The 15534-nt window shown below is 40.3% G+C and overlaps 1 protein-coding gene across 5 annotated transcripts in view; it reads left to right on the top strand.

Annotated features, from left to right (window-relative positions):
• The window catches only part of zmym2 (zinc finger, MYM-type 2), a 160372-nt gene that overhangs the window by 132437 nt on the left and 12401 nt on the right, over window positions 1-15534 (top strand). For 3 of the 5 annotated variants that reach the window (XM_078545484.1, XM_078545482.1, XM_078545483.1), the window contains 4 exons: window positions 1119-1253; window positions 2960-3054; window positions 3538-3712; window positions 11019-11176. In XM_078545484.1, the coding sequence (XP_078401610.1) occupies window positions 1119-1253; window positions 2960-3054; window positions 3538-3712; window positions 11019-11176 (563 nt within the window). Of the gene's footprint in view, window positions 1-1118; window positions 1254-2959; window positions 3055-3537; window positions 3713-11018; window positions 11177-13526; window positions 13870-15534 lie in introns of all 5 variants that reach the window. The other 2 variants (XR_013577108.1, XR_013577107.1) reach the window with 2 other exon arrangements.

The following is a 15534-nucleotide window of genomic DNA, read 5'->3' as shown; positions in this document are numbered from 1 at the left end:
CCTGACTTGGAAATATATCGCCATTCCTTCACTGTCGCTGGATCAAAATCCTGGAACTCACTTCCTAACAGCACTGTGGATATACCCACACCACATGGACTGCAGTGGGCAGTTAAAGCTACAGGGAGCTCACCACCACCTTCTCATGGGCAACTAGGGATGGGCAATAAATGCTGGCTCAGCCAGTGAAACCCACATCCCATGAATGAATAATGAAAAAAAAAGATGCAATATCATTTGCAAACACTGAGCATCTGTCACAAGATCAAGTGCTATGTGATCAAATTGCCAGGAACACGTCAAATCAGCATTGGAATTGGATTTCCCTCAACACATCTAGCATCAAACCAACTGAGTTCAGGGAAAACCAGGTCCACATGTAGCCAACAGACTGTCATTAAAGGCACTGCTGCAGGCCACAGCTAACAAAGCATGTATTTAAAGTGTACTTGCTTGAACGTGGAGCCAGAAGGAGCAGACCTTCTTGATCCTGGCCATGACCCACCCTCCATAATTGCCACTACCTCCCTCCTGGTTACCCCTCTTCTCAATCCCTTTTGAAGACTTGCTTGAGAGCCACTACTGGTGTCACAGCAGCCTAATTTTCCGAGTCAGCAAAATGCCTGGTGACACTCATTCGAAGCCAAGGTCTGTACCTGCATGCCTGTTGCTGAATGCATTCTTAATTTCTAGTCCCTGTTTTCTAAAGATTAAATAGAAGTTGCTTCCTAGCATCTTGTTCAAGAGTCAATTATCAGAAACCTGGGAACAAGTTTCCCACCTAACCTTTCACTTGCTTTTAGTGTACATCGAACAAGGAAGTTGACAAAATAAGCATTGTCATTACAAGTTATCCAAATCTGACCCAATTCTTTTTCTTGTTGCACTACATTTTCCTTATTTTGCCCATTTGACTGGCTGTTATTGTGGAAAATTTTGACTTGAATTTGGGTTCCCAACAGCATTTTATCTATACAAAAAGAATTGATTAAATTTCAGGAAATATGGTGTGACTACTATGTCACCTGAAAATTGGTTCAAAAGTAAATAAAAATGTAAAATTTTGTCTTAATAAACTGCAGCATCTATGATGAACTATTGTGAAAATCTGTTCTTAGGTATTGACAATGATGAGAATGGTGAAAGTTTCTTGGATGTTTTTGGGACCATTAAAGATGATCTGGAAGAGCAATCCAATATGCCTGGTAATCAGTACGAACTTGCACTGGACTTGGAGATTGATTTTCCAAGAAGTAGGTTCCTTAAGTAAAATTACACTAATCATGAATATTTTATTTTCAAACATGCCTTTAATTAGATATTTAAGAATATTTTCTCCTAAATCTAATTTCAGTGTTGCAAGCAAATAGTTTGAGGTATAATTATGAATGTTGCATGCTTTTCTCTGCTTGCATGTATTCAACCAGATTGATTAGGTTATGAAAGTCAGAACACAAACTAGAAGGCAGATGTAAAACCTGCTGCCAGATCACCTTGCAGTTCAATGCAGGAAAATGTAAAAGTAATATGTTTTGGATATAAGAATAATGGAAGAAAATATACCTTAAATGGTAAAATTCTACATAATGTAGAGGAGAAGAGATATTGAGTTTGCATATAATGCTGGTCATTAAAGGTAGTAGGTTAAGTAGAGAGGGGACACAAAAGGTTCTTTAGTTTTGGGAATAGTGACTTAGGTTGCAAAAGTACTGTTGAAATTGTACAACTCCTGCATTTGGCTACAATGTCAGTAATCTATACAGTCTTGAGTACTCAATTATTTAGAAGTTCATACAATACATGGTATGGCACAGAATCACCAGGGCGGGGGTTTTTAGTCATGAAGAGCGACTTGAGAAGTTGAGTCTTTTTATAGTAGACCTGATGACGCCCTTCAAGATTAGTGATAGATAAATTAAATAGTGACTCATTCTTCCTTTCCAGTACTGGAAATGGTATTGGGAGGGCAAAAATGTAAGATAATTACAAAATGAATTAATGGGTATGTTGGAAAAAATTCTTCACATAAAACCTAATGTGGATTTCTCTGCTACTTGCGAAGCAAAGTCTATAAATTCTTTTTTTAAAAAGAGCCAGGTGGCTATTTGAAAAGTGAGCAGAGAAGTAACTTATCAAAGAAAAACACTGGTGTAGACTGCACCAAATAGTCTGTTTTTGTGCATTGCTAGTGTTGGCAAGTAACAAATGATTGAGAAGCCTGTTAGAGTAGCCATTTAACTTGTCCTTGTGAAGTCTTCACTTGCTCTCTCAATGAAGCCAAGAATCTTGAGATGTGAGGAATGTTAACCTGGATCTCGCGCCATTTTCTATTGACAGTCAAAAGTATTTCATTACTAACCTGCATGGCAATTCATTTGATTTCTAGATATTAAAATATAAATGTCTAGGCTTGTTTTTAACTTTGACTTCATTCAATCTTTGCACGGAAAACAGAAAATAAATATTTTCTAACTAGATTTAACTTAGTATGCTCCTGACACAATGGTCGAAACGCAGTTATTAAATTAATGAGCCAAGCTACAATATCATGTCTGAGTTAACCAGGTGATGCAAGGTCCAGCTAGAAAAATTAAAGTGGTCATATCTTAGGTCAACATGTGTAGAGTTCCCCTTGAAGCTAACTGGGAAGCGAGCTGCTTGGTGGTTGATCCAGAAACCATTAAATCTTTATTTGAGGTATGGTGCAACTTTTGGCATGGCAAATTGTGCCCATTGTTGCATTGCAGTGTTACCTCTCATTGATGGAGAAGTGAGGTTTTGGTTTAGAACGAGTTCCTGTATGCACTGGAATTAAAGACAACCATCTGGCCATTCAGTGAAGCAAAATTCATAAAGGGTGTGTCCAAATGATTTCTCTGCCATAGGATTGGCGATTTTTTGTTTTTTTTGTTAAGATCATCCATCATGTACACTCAAAGAGAAATGTGTTTGTTAACAGCTGCAGAAGAGTTGGATACTGAGAGTGAATATCTGTTACCTCCAGTGTTTGGAGAAGAATATGAAGACCAGCCCAGACCTCAATCTAGGAGAAAGGTATGGGGATATTTCCTTCAAACTAGTCACAATTTTTTATGTTTTATACTTTAATATGAAAGTTTAACTTCACAATCTTCCATTTTTAACAATATAGTTAAAAGTGTTATTTTACTTATAATATATATATAATCTTAAATATCTAGTCTAAAGAAACTTTACCCCAGTTACCTGTATGTATTAGTATCAATATATATCCAGATTTTCTTTGCCTCTACACTGCCATTGCCTCATTATTTTGACGTATCTGTGACATCCTACACCATTAAGACCACAAAACTATCTTGTTACTTCCATATTAATTAACAAATTGCAGATTCGATCCCTATGAGGGATAATTTATACTTTGTAAACTGCCATTTGTGTGCTTATTGGCTAGAGCTAACTCAGGCATTTATTACATCGGTATTCTGTGTTTGATAAATCTTGCCCTATAGCGCCAAATTACTTTTGTAATGTCACTGATAAGTTCTACTTTCATAGGGTGCAAAGCAGAAGGCACTTTCTGATAGTCATTCTCAAGATGGTAGCCTTGTCGCTCCTGAGATTGGTTTTACATTAAGTTACATTTATGGTATAAATGCATGGAAGCATTGGATTGTAACCAAGAAAGCAAAGAGTGAGGAAACCGTCGAAATGGATGGATTTAACTCTGCTTGTAAGTTGCATCTTTTTTGGTCAAATACTTCACACGTTGATAATCTTTAGTTACAGATTTTCAGTGAGCAGGATAAATGAGCTGCACTTCAGTCTGCAAACTGATAGCCTGGTAGATATCAGGAAATAAAAACATAAAACAAAGCAAGAGTGAAAAACAGGATATCAAAAAACATGAACATTAAATAAGAAACAGCCCAAGAAGTAAAAGGGGAAAGAAAGAAATGAGAAACAATAGTAAGAGAACAAAGCAATGAAAACCAGTAAAAGGAAAAGAATTAAATTAAGGAAAAAATGCGAAAATAAAACAAAAATTTTGGAATGCCAGCAGTTTCATTTTACAAGTATCGCAGTAATTGCTCCTTGTACTGACAGTTGCACTATTACACATGAATGGGGAACCATCTCTACATCATAGCTAGCAAAAATAAGCTACAAATATTTATCAAACTTAGCATTCTGTCAGTGGTTCTGGTCGTTATAAATGAAATTCTTTTGAAGAAATTCATTCATCTTGCAATTTTATGCCAGGCCGATGATTTCCCTATCACCCTTCTAGCAGTGAAACTGGAACTGATATGGATTTCTACATGTGCATTTTTTTTATTCAATCATTGGATATGGGTGTCACTGGCTAGGCCAGCATTTATTGCCCATCCTAATTACATTTGAGAAGCTGCCTTCTTGAACCGCTGCAGTCCATGTGGTGTAGGTACACCCACAGTGCTATTAGAGTGGGAGTTCCAGGATCTTGACCCAGCGACAGTAAAGAAACAGGGATATAATTCTAAGTCAGGATGGTGAGTGGCATGGGGGGGAACTTCCAGATGGCGGTGTTCCCTGTCCTTCTAGATGGTAGTGGTTGTGGGTTTGGAAGGTGCTGTCTAAGGAGCCTTGGTGAGTTTCTGCATTGCAACTTGTAGATGGCACACACAACTGACATGGCGCGTCAGTGGTGAAGGGAGTGAATATTTGTGGATGGTGTGCCAATCCAGCAGGCTGCTTTGCCCTGGATGATGTCAAGCTTCCTTTTTTTAATTCATTCACAGGATGTAGGCTTCGCTGGCTGAGCCAGCATTTGTTGCGCATCCCTAGTTGCCCTTGAGAAGGTGGTGGTGAGCTGCCTTCTTGAACCGCTGTCGTCCATGTGGTGTAGGTACACCCACAGTGCTGTTAGGAAGGGAGTTCCAGGATTTTGACCCAGCGACAGTGAAGGAACGGCGATATATTTCCAAGTCAGGATGGTGAGTGACTTGGGGGGGAACTTCCAGGTGGCGGTGTTCCAATCTATCTGTTGCCCTTGTCCTTCTAGGTGGTAGTGGTCGTGGGTTTGGAAGGTGCTGTCGAAGGAGCCTTGGTGAATTCCTGCAGTGCATCTTGTAGATGGTACACACTGCTGCTTCTGTGCGTCACTGGTGGAGGGAGTGAATGTTTGTGGATATGGTGCCAATCAAGTGGGCTGCTTTGTCCTGGATAGTATCAAGTTTCTTGAGTGTTGTGGGAGCTGTACTCAACCAGGCAAGTGTGGAGTATTCCATCACACCCCTGACTTGTGCCTGTAGATGGTAGACAGACTTTGGGGAGTCAGGAGGTGAGTTACTCTCTGCAGGATTCCTAGCCTCTGACCTGCCCTTGTAGCCACAGAATTTATATGGTTAGTCCAGTTCAGTTTCCGGTCAATGGTAACCCCCCCAGGATGTTGATAGTGGGGGATTCAGTGATGGTAATACCGTTGAACGTCAAGGCGTGATGGTTAGATTTACTCTTGTTGGAGAAGGTCATTGCATGGCACTTGTGTGGCGCAAATGTTATTTGCCACTTCTCAGCCCAAGCCTGGATATTGTCATTTGAACATGGACTGCTTCAGTATCTGAGGAGTTGCAAATGTTGCTGAACATTGTGCAATCATCAGCAAACACCCCCATTTCTGACCTTATGATGGGAGGAAGGTCATTAATGAAGCAGCTGAAGATGGTTGGGCTGAAGACACTACCCTCAAGAACTTCAGCAGTGATGTCCTGGAGATGAGAAGACTGACCTCCAACAACCACAACAATATTCTTTTATGCTAGGTATGACTCCAACCTGTGGAGAATTTTCCCCCTGATTTCCATTGACTCCAGTTTTGCTAGGGCTCCTTGATGTCACACTCGGTCAGATGCGGCCTTGATGTCAAGGGCAGTCACTCTCACCTCACCTCGGGAGTTCAGGTCTTTTGTCCATGTTTGAACCAAGGCTGCAATGAGGTCAGGAGCTGAGTGGCCCTGGCGGAACCCAAACTGGGCATCAGTAAGCAGGTTATTGCCACCCTCAGTGCTTCCTCCAAGTGGTGTTCAACATGGAGGAGCACTGATTCATCAGCTGAGGGAGGGCGGTACATGGTCAGGAGGTTTCCATGAGACTTCATGGGGTCCAGAGTCGATGTTGAGAACTCCTAGGACAACTCCCCGACTGGATACCGCTACCTCTGCTGGGATGGTGATGGTGGTATCTGGGACATTATCTGTAAGATATGATTCCGTGAGGATGACTATGTCAGACTGTTGCTTGACTAGAAATGTAAGACATTTCTCCCAATTGTAGCACTAGCCGACCCCTGCCCCGCCCCAGATGTTAGTAAGGACTTTGTAGGGTCGACAGGGCTGAGTTTGCCGTTGTTGTTTCTGGTGCCTAGGTTTAATTCCGTTTTGAGACTTTGTAGCGATTTGATACAACTGAGTGGCTTGCTAGGCCATTTCAGAGGGCATTTAAGAGTCAACCACATTATTGTGGGTCTAGAGTTACATGTAGGTCAGACCAGGTAAGGGCGGCAGATTTCCTTCCCTAAAGGACAGTCGTGAATTAGGTGTATTTTTACAACAATTGACAATGGTTTCATGGTTCAATGATTTTATTTGCCGTGGCGGGATTCGAACCCCGGTCCCCAAAAGATTACTTTGGGTTTCTGGATTAGTAGTCCAGCGACAATACCACTACGCCATCACCTCCCCTTCCATCATCTTACTGATGATCGAGAGTAGACTGGTGGGGCGGTAATTGGCAGGGTTGGATTTGTCCTGCTTTTTGTGGGCAATTTTCCACATTGCCGGTAGATGCCAGTGGAACAGCTTGGCTAGGAATGCGGCAAGTTCTGGAGCACACGCCTTCAGCACTATTGCCAAAATATTGTCAGGGCCCATAGCCTTTGCAGTATTCAGTGCCTTCGGTTTTTTAATGGTGAACAACTTGAAGGCCATGGAGGAATTTGGTGTCCAGTTCTGTGGCTGACCACTCAGCCACAACCCCAATGCCAAAATACCTTAGCATTACCCTTGATCGTGCATTGACCTAATGTTTAAGAAAGATTCTTGTGTATTGAGCTTTTTCTTTTTCTGCAATGGACAAATATTCTAACATCTTGCATTTTAAAGCTAATTACAGTATAATATCTCACTGAATAAAGGAAAATTGATTGTGCCTTGCAAGCCTAGTACACCAGAGAGAAAGTCAAGACAAGAGTGAATCTCATACGGAAACTGGTGTATACCACGTGGGGCAGCAGAGCCAACATGCTACGCACTGCTTCACTCGCTCTGGTTTTCCCAATGGCAGAGCACTGCTGCTCAACCTGGTTCAGGAGTCATCACACAAGCATGGCAGATATCCACTTCCAGGAAGTCATGAAGATTATTTCTGGGAAGATGAGCCAACACAGCTCTAGGTGCTTTCTGGACTAGCACACATTGAACCTCCTTATATCTATAAGGAAAACATCTTCCTCAAAGCATACCACCAACTGACAGCAACAAAGCACTCTCGTTGACACAGGAATTCAAACAAAAAAGCCTGAGTCGCAAAGCCTGGAAAATCCCTGCCAATAGCAAGATGCAGTTTGCTGCTGGCTGTTTGGAGCCATGGGTTTCGGCGAGTGGGGGGAGTAGTGGAGCCCAAGACTCATTGGGGTTCAGTTGGCTCCTGGGGTGGCTGGGGGGTGCGTTGGAAGAGGGAGCAGTGGAGCCTAAGCCTGATGTAGTAGTCTTTTTCTCTGGAAGGCTTGGAAACAATGGCTGCAGAGGATGTAAATGAAGATGTGTCAAAACTCGAAATTCCCAAAGTTAATGAGGTAGATTCTGCACTCTGCATTATTTATTGATTTGCTTCAACTTGTACAGTGGAAGGGAAGATGTGAAAGTTGATGACTTCTGATCTCTAGCAATAAAAGAAATTACAGATTTCTTCACTGCTTTAAAAAAGCTCACAAGACACAAACAATTTTTCTTTATTCAATGAGATATTATACTGTAATTGGCTTTAAAATGCAAGATGTTACAATACTTGTCCATTGCAGAAAATAAAAGGGTCAATACAAAAGAACCTTTCTTAAACAATGCAACATCATATTGAGAATCAAGCATGCAGTTGTTGTCAAAAGTGTTATTCATTAACCAAAGTACTTTTAGAAAATAGACCCAAAACAATATTGCTTAGATTAATTAGTATTCTAAAATTAATTTGACAATTTGCCTGCTGCTAATTCAGACTAGTAGTTTGTTCATGAGTTTTCATTGAATCAAGTCCAGATGAGATTTTTTGCAAAATAGGATAAAACTGATGAGGGACATGCTTTGATACAATACAGCTAGCTATCCAGGAGGAAGCAGTGGGGCCCAAGTCTCAGGCAATTATAGCAAATTGGCGCCAGCTTTCAGTCACAGCCTCACCATGAAGCTTGGTGTTGCTGTAAGGCTGTTGGAAAATTTGGTTGGGTATGTTTGGGAAGAGAGGCTGCCTAGTGAGTGAGTGAGCGGTGTGGGGGGTGCAGGCGTGTTTTGAAGAGGGACATGCGCCTGGTTGGGGGGGTGGGGTGGGGCTGATTACAATGTGTGTGTGGGGAGGCGAAAGGAGCTTCACCGAGTCTTCTGTCACCAGGGAATATGGAGAGCTTGGCCTAAATGTATATGACTGTACAGTAGAGTGTCTCAAATCTGGCTGTCCAAAAAACCGGAGTTGTCTGAAAACCGGACATTTTTAGAAGGTACCGTGCATCAATTTTAATTAAGTAAAAATTTTTTAAACACTTACCTGCACAATTTGGCTAAGCGTAATATTGGCGTGGTGTGGCACCTGACTAGTTATCCCCTTTGCCTCTTGCATGCCAGTCTATTCCCGCAGTTCACGGGACTCTTGACCCTACCCGCATGGCCTTGGTCCTGATGTTGCCGGTTTTGAGACACTGTACCTGTACTTTAAAAACACAGATTTTCAAATTTATATTATGTATTATATATTGATCTGTAATACTTGAACTTTAATAGTTATATGCTGAATCTTACTATGCTGCCTTATTGCTTTTATGCTTTTGCTGGCATTTGGGGCCATGCTAATTTTTGAGACTGTTTTTATATATATTTGTTCATGGGATGTGGGTATCACTGACAATGCCAACATTTTGTTGCTCATCCCTAATTGCCCTTGAGAAGGTGATGGTGAATTAAAATGGGGTCATATTGAAATAAGTTTGCAAAACACTGCCATAGTCCTTTGCTTCACTTCTCATATACATAATCCAGAAAAGTCATGTTCGTTGTTAGTATGGATTTCATCCTGTATGACAGGCACTAATTGTTGAATGCTGAAATGCTGAGGTTAGTTTGGTGATTTAATACAAATGCATTGGTCTGCAGTCTTGATGGTAATAGAAGGTAAACAAAGAAAACTAATGCCTCCACCCACTTGAAGTATAATAATTCCACCTATTTGAATTGGCCTAGAAGTATTTATATTCACTAAAAAGTTCTATAATTACATGATTCATTGTCACAAAAAACTTTATCTGCAGCCAATAATTTCCAGACTTTTTGTCTTCAGCCACTCTCACTCCTGCATGATGGACAAGTGGGACTTTAGTGTGGAATAGTATAAGTATGGTTGAGTTTTGTGCAAAATGCAGTTTATGGAGCATGGGTGGATCATATTAATGTAGTTGAATCAATAACAGGCAATGTCACAAAAGTGAAAGTAAGCAATCTTAATGACAGATTGGATGTGTGGCTTAAAACTCTCAGTTTATTGTCAAACAGAACACCAAAATTATGACTGGTTTAATTTACTTTAGCCTGAGAGTGGGGTTAGAACGGGAATGGAGTAGCTGCACAGGAGTGATGTTTGTGGCAGGGACCTAAGCTTTCAAAAGAGAATAGGATAAATGCGTCAACGAGAAAATTTGCAGGGATACGGAGAAAGGATCCCAGAGAGTGGGATTAACTGGATTGTTATTTGAAAGTGCTGCCAGACTCAGTGAACCAAATTGCCTGCTTCTATAACAAAAACAAAAATACCTGGAAAAACTCAGCAGGTCTGGCAGCATCTGCGGAGAGGAACACAGTTAACGTTCCGAGTCCAAATGACTCTTCAACAGAACTAAGTAAAAATAGAAGAGAGGTGAAATATAAGCTGGTTTAAGAAGGGGTGGGACAAGTAGAGCTGGATAGAGGGCCAGTGATAGGTGGAGATAGCCAAAATATGTCACAGACAAAAGGACAAAGAGGTGTTGAAGGTGGTGATTTTATCTAAGGAATGTGCTAATTAAGGGTAGAAAGCAGGACAAGCAAGGTACAGATAGCCCTAGTGGTGGTGGGGCCTGCTTCTATGCTGTACTATTGTATGAAGATAACGATATATTGATCTAAAGGAAGTTGTGGTCACCAGTTGTGCACCAAAGTAGAGAAATTAAGTAAGTGAGTGAAGGGCGTCCTTGACAGTTGACTATCTTCATCACCAACAACAACAATAAATTGCATTTGTACAGCATCTTGTAATGTACTTAAAACATTCCACAGCAACACCAGGCCACATAAGAAACTATTAGACAGCTAAACATTACACTAGGCTACATAAGGAACAATTAGACAACATATTGGCCAAAGAGTTAGGTTTTAATGAGCAGAGCATGGTAGAGAGATGGGGATGTTAAGAGAGGGAATTCCAGTTCTTAGGGCATAAGCAGCTGAAGGCAAAGCCGCCAATGATGGCACAGTTAAAATCAAGGATATGCAAAATGCCTGAATTGAAGATGTGCAGAGATCTCAGGATGTTGCAGTGTGTAGGAGATTAGAAAGATGGGAAAAAGGGTGAGGTCATGGAAGGATTTGAAGACGGATGAAAATTTTAAAATTGAGCCATTGGAGTGAGCTGGGATATGGGCAGCAGAGTTTTGAATTAGCTTAAGTTTATGTAAGGTGGAAAATGGAGGCTAGCCAGAGAGCATTGGAATAATCAAAAGCATTAAACTTGGTAAAAAAAATATTTTTTTTCCACTTTTCTTTTAGTATTAGCAAAGTCTGCACACTTCAAAGAGGAACTATTGTCATATACTGCAGCAGAGCTTGACTGTGGATTGGCTGAGTTTGTCAAGGAAGTTCGGAGACCAAATGGGGAGCGTTATGCGCCTGATAGCCTGTACTATCTATGTCTTGGAATCCAACAGGTTAGTTAAATACAGAAATTTTGCTATAAATAAATTTCTTCACATTGTATTTGTTTTATTACTGAGTGTGTTCTGTTTGGTGTTTACTGTTTGTAAGTAGAAAATATATTTCATTGTTTTTTTAATCCAAAAATCTTCTGTTACAAATGCAGCGTTTCAATTAGTTTCATCATGTCAACACTTGGTTGACATGCAGTATTTCAGTTGGATATAATGCAATTTGATAATTCTTCAAATGCAAGAGTTTCACTACTTTAGATCAATTTCTCTTTTGTCAGTATACATCAGAATAGAGGAACATAGAGCCTGGTTTACTGTTTTATTAGCTATTATATTTTTGCTAAAAGACAAAAAGAACTATTAAAAAGTGATGTCCAGAAAAGAATATGTCAGTATTTCAGCCATTTGATCAGAGCTGAAAAGGTCCAGGGATCTTTTCTTGAGGGAAAAGCTGAGGGCAGCAGAAAGAGAGGTCGACCTAGGTGTAGCTGGATGACAGATATTGCAGAATGGTTGCAGATGAACTATAGTGGATGTGTGAGGATGGCGCAAGACAGATGAGTGTGACATACCATGACAGCAGATCTCCTGGTAGGAGTAGCTATCAGGAGGAGCAGGATATTTTTGCCGCTCTATATTTTGCTGTGAATTCCCTGCTAGTTTGCCAAATCTTTACTTCCTAAGTAAATATTCATCTTTTTAAATGCCGGAATTAATTTTTCACCCACGGGCTTCTTGAAGAGGGCTTTCCAGATTCCTCAGCCCTCAGTGTAAAAACATATTTAAGCAGTTTGATACTAATTCTAAGATTATGTACCCTCCTTACCCTTGTTCTGGATTCTCATACTGGTGGGAAATTAGTCACCACCAATGCTATCCATTCCTTTGATTTTTTAAATATATATATATATATAAGTACCTCGACCAGCTCAGCTCTTATATTTAAGTTCTTTCATATCATGTACTGAAGTGGATCACCAATCTGCTTTCTCCAAAGCCAAGAAGGTGGCCCACTCAAAACTGAATATAGTACCCTAAGTGAGATCTGTCCAACACACTCGTAACTGCAGTTTTACTTCCTTGTTTTTATTTTCCATATTTTTTCAATGTAGCTAAGTTCACATTAGTCTTTTTTGATTGCTTTTTGCATCTGTTTTTTTTATGTCCTGGCCACTTGAGTCTCTCTGTCTAATACTGCCTGTGCCCCTCCACAACTTGTGATTTTCTTATTGGATTACGCTCCCTTCTGCCATTCTTATGTCCAAAATCTTCTTGCTTTATTGTAAAGTCCATCTGCAATCATTTCTATCCACTCATTTAATCTGTTTAGGTATTTTTGAATTTTTTGTTCTTCACAGTTCGCCATATCTCTGAATTTAGTATCATCGCAAGTTTGGTATACCCCTCTCTATTCTCAAATTAGATCTTTTATGTGTAGAATGAAAAGTTGTGCCCTAGGATTGATTCCTACAGAAGACGGTTTCTGCCAATATGCCTTTTAGCCAACACATTGCTTCCTATCTCCAAACCAACATTCACATGAGCTAAGTTTCCAGGATCAAGATCAGGGCTTTTGCATTTTATGGCAATTATTGTACTACGGCAAAATACATAACTGTCATACATTCCTTGATAATGGCTAAAATGTTATAACAGAACATGAGGACTCATGGGATTGGACATAATAAATTGGCATGGATTGCGGATTGGTCATGGACAGAAAAAGGAAGAGGAATAAATGGTAAATTTTTGGTTGGCAGATTGTATCTATCGAGAGTACTGCAAAGATCAGTACTTGGGCCTCAGCTATTTACAATCTACATTAATGAATTAAATGAGGGGACTAAGTGCAACATATCCAAGTTTGCAGATGATACAAAGTTAGGTAGGAAAGTAAGCAAGTGAGGAGGAAGCAGAGAGGCTGACGAGAGACATAGAAAGGTTTGGTGAGTAGGCAAAAATATGGCAGATGGAATACAAAGTATTGAAAAGTGAAGTTATCCACTTTGGTGGGAAAAATTAAGAAGCAGATTTTTTTCTGAGTGGTGACTGACTTGGAAATCTTTGCATTCAGAGGGACCTGAGTTACATGAATCACAGAAAGTTAACATGCAAGTTCAACAAGTAATTAGGAAGGCAAATGGTATGTTAGCTTTTGTTACAAAAGTATTAGTGTACAAGAATAAGGATATCTTGCCACAATTATACAGGGCATTGATGAGGCCACACCTGGAGTAGTGTGTGTGTAGTTTTAGCCTCTTGAATGATCAATATATTGTGCCTAGTGTGTGTGGCTCCAGAGGCAGTGTACTTTTCACTTTTTGTGTTCTAGTTTGCTTCTCTTTTTCAGCCTATACTGTTGGCTGGCAGCAACACGAAAAGGAGAGCCAAATATGTAACGTTCTCCTTTGTCAGTATACAGCCTCTCCGTCAGCAAGTCCACTGCTGTGCCTTAACATGGTGACGGGCAGAAGCTCGAAGACCAAATGGATCTAAAGCTTCAGATGAATACTGAAGAGGTTTGGCCCCCAGATATGCAATGTGCAGACCCACCAGCATGCAGACACGCCCAGGCACTCATGAACCAAATTCCCAGCTATAGGCAAGCTGACATATTGCCTTGTGGATACCTTAGGAGAGGTGAAGGCTAAGGGAGTAAACCCTGACAAAAGAACCTGGAGTGGATCCCCAAGGTAGACTAATGCCTAAATATGTCATCCTTCCAGCAATGCCTTCAGTCAAGTCAGTAGAGGACCCAGATGTTTGGGCAGTCCAAAGTCTCCAGAAATTTTGCCCAGGCTTGCACCCTGGAGAGTGCGTTAACACAACCTTGGTGGCAGCAATTAGTGATGAGCCCAATTCGATTGGTGTACAGAACGGCCTCTATGGACTGTCTCCAATATATTCCACTAGTCAGTTACCACCCACCTTAAATCAGACAGCCCCTAACTAGTGAGGTGCTGACCTGCCACGATCCACCTGCTTAGTGGGTGCATGGAGCTTTGTGTCTCTGCCCAACAAGTAGACCAATTCCATTGCACCAGGCAAACAACAAAAAGAAAGAAGATACCAGCTCTTTGAGTGGTAAGCTAGAACATCAGGACCATGTGCACAGGAATGACAGACGACTTGTAAGACTGCAATGACAGACATGAAACTTGATAGGTTGAATATTAACATAGCTTCCCTACGAGAAATAAAACTCACAAAGTGTGGGCAATTACATCAGGCAGGGGAAAGGTTCAGAGGAAATGTGTGACTTAAGTGCTTCATTAGATGTAAAGCACTTCGAGACACCTAGTGATCATAAAAGCCATGGTATAAATGAAAGTCTTTTTGTTTTTTTCTTTTTATTAAATGTTCTATGGTGAAAATGCTTCCTGGGTCTGTACTGTAAATTCTCAGTGGCCATACTAATAGCAGCAGTTAGTTTAAGTTAAAGATTACCTTTTACTTTCTTGTGACCTAGACTTCATTTTGTCAGACAGCTGTCATCGTGCTTAAAAATTTAAAAATCATAAACTCAGAAATCCAGGTAAATAGAGTGTGCACACTCTGTAAATATACAGCCCATTTGTTTAAGCCCAAAGAATTTTAAAGCCCCAGCATTCACCTGGGGTTTAAATCAACTAATACTCAAAGTGCTGGCCTACTTCCCACTCCTAGCCCAGCTAAGATAATCCTGCCAGAGCATTGACTTTTACAGAGTTATATAAAATCAATGGAAAAGAATCCCAGCGCTCAATTGTAAGTGCAATTCCTTCATCAGGGATCCATGCTTGCCAGCCAGTTATCAATAGTATTAAGATCCTGCTGATCTGCTTGACTTACGTATTGGAATACCAAGTCTGCAACAAAGGTTCAACTTAGTTTTGATCTCCTATCATTAAGCATGTCACCATGAGGTCCACTTGTGTCTATATCCTTACTTCCTCCCTTCCCAAGGAGAGTAATCACTAGCTGGTTGTGTAAATGTTATGCCAATTCCAGTAAAAGTACCAATGAGCGCTTCCAGAGTTCCTTATGTGCGTCCCCATTTTTTATCCTTACTATAATTTATAGAAATATTTCACAACAATTTGACCGATTAGAAGCTTTTGAATCATTTGAATTTAGTATATGATGTATCTCTGTGTTATAAAGTAACTAGCTTCTAAGATAATATCTATATTAATGGAATTTAAAGTGTATTTCTCGTTTGCACTTCAACTTGCACTTGCTTTTGTGATAAATATTTTCACCATTCGCTGGCTGTGTACATAAATAGCTCTAGCTTAAAGAATGTTGTGGTTCAAAACCTTAATGCAAGTACTTAAAAAATCTTTATCACTGAAGAGGTCATTATTTTGCTTTCTAGC

The sequence above is a fragment of the Cetorhinus maximus genome, chromosome 7 (assembly GCF_964194155.1).
Source record: "Cetorhinus maximus chromosome 7, sCetMax3.hap1.1, whole genome shotgun sequence".
Lineage (NCBI taxonomy): Eukaryota > Metazoa > Chordata > Chondrichthyes > Lamniformes > Cetorhinidae > Cetorhinus > Cetorhinus maximus.
Note: the sequence above shows the minus strand (reverse complement) of the source record. Positions and strands in the feature narration are given on the sequence as shown.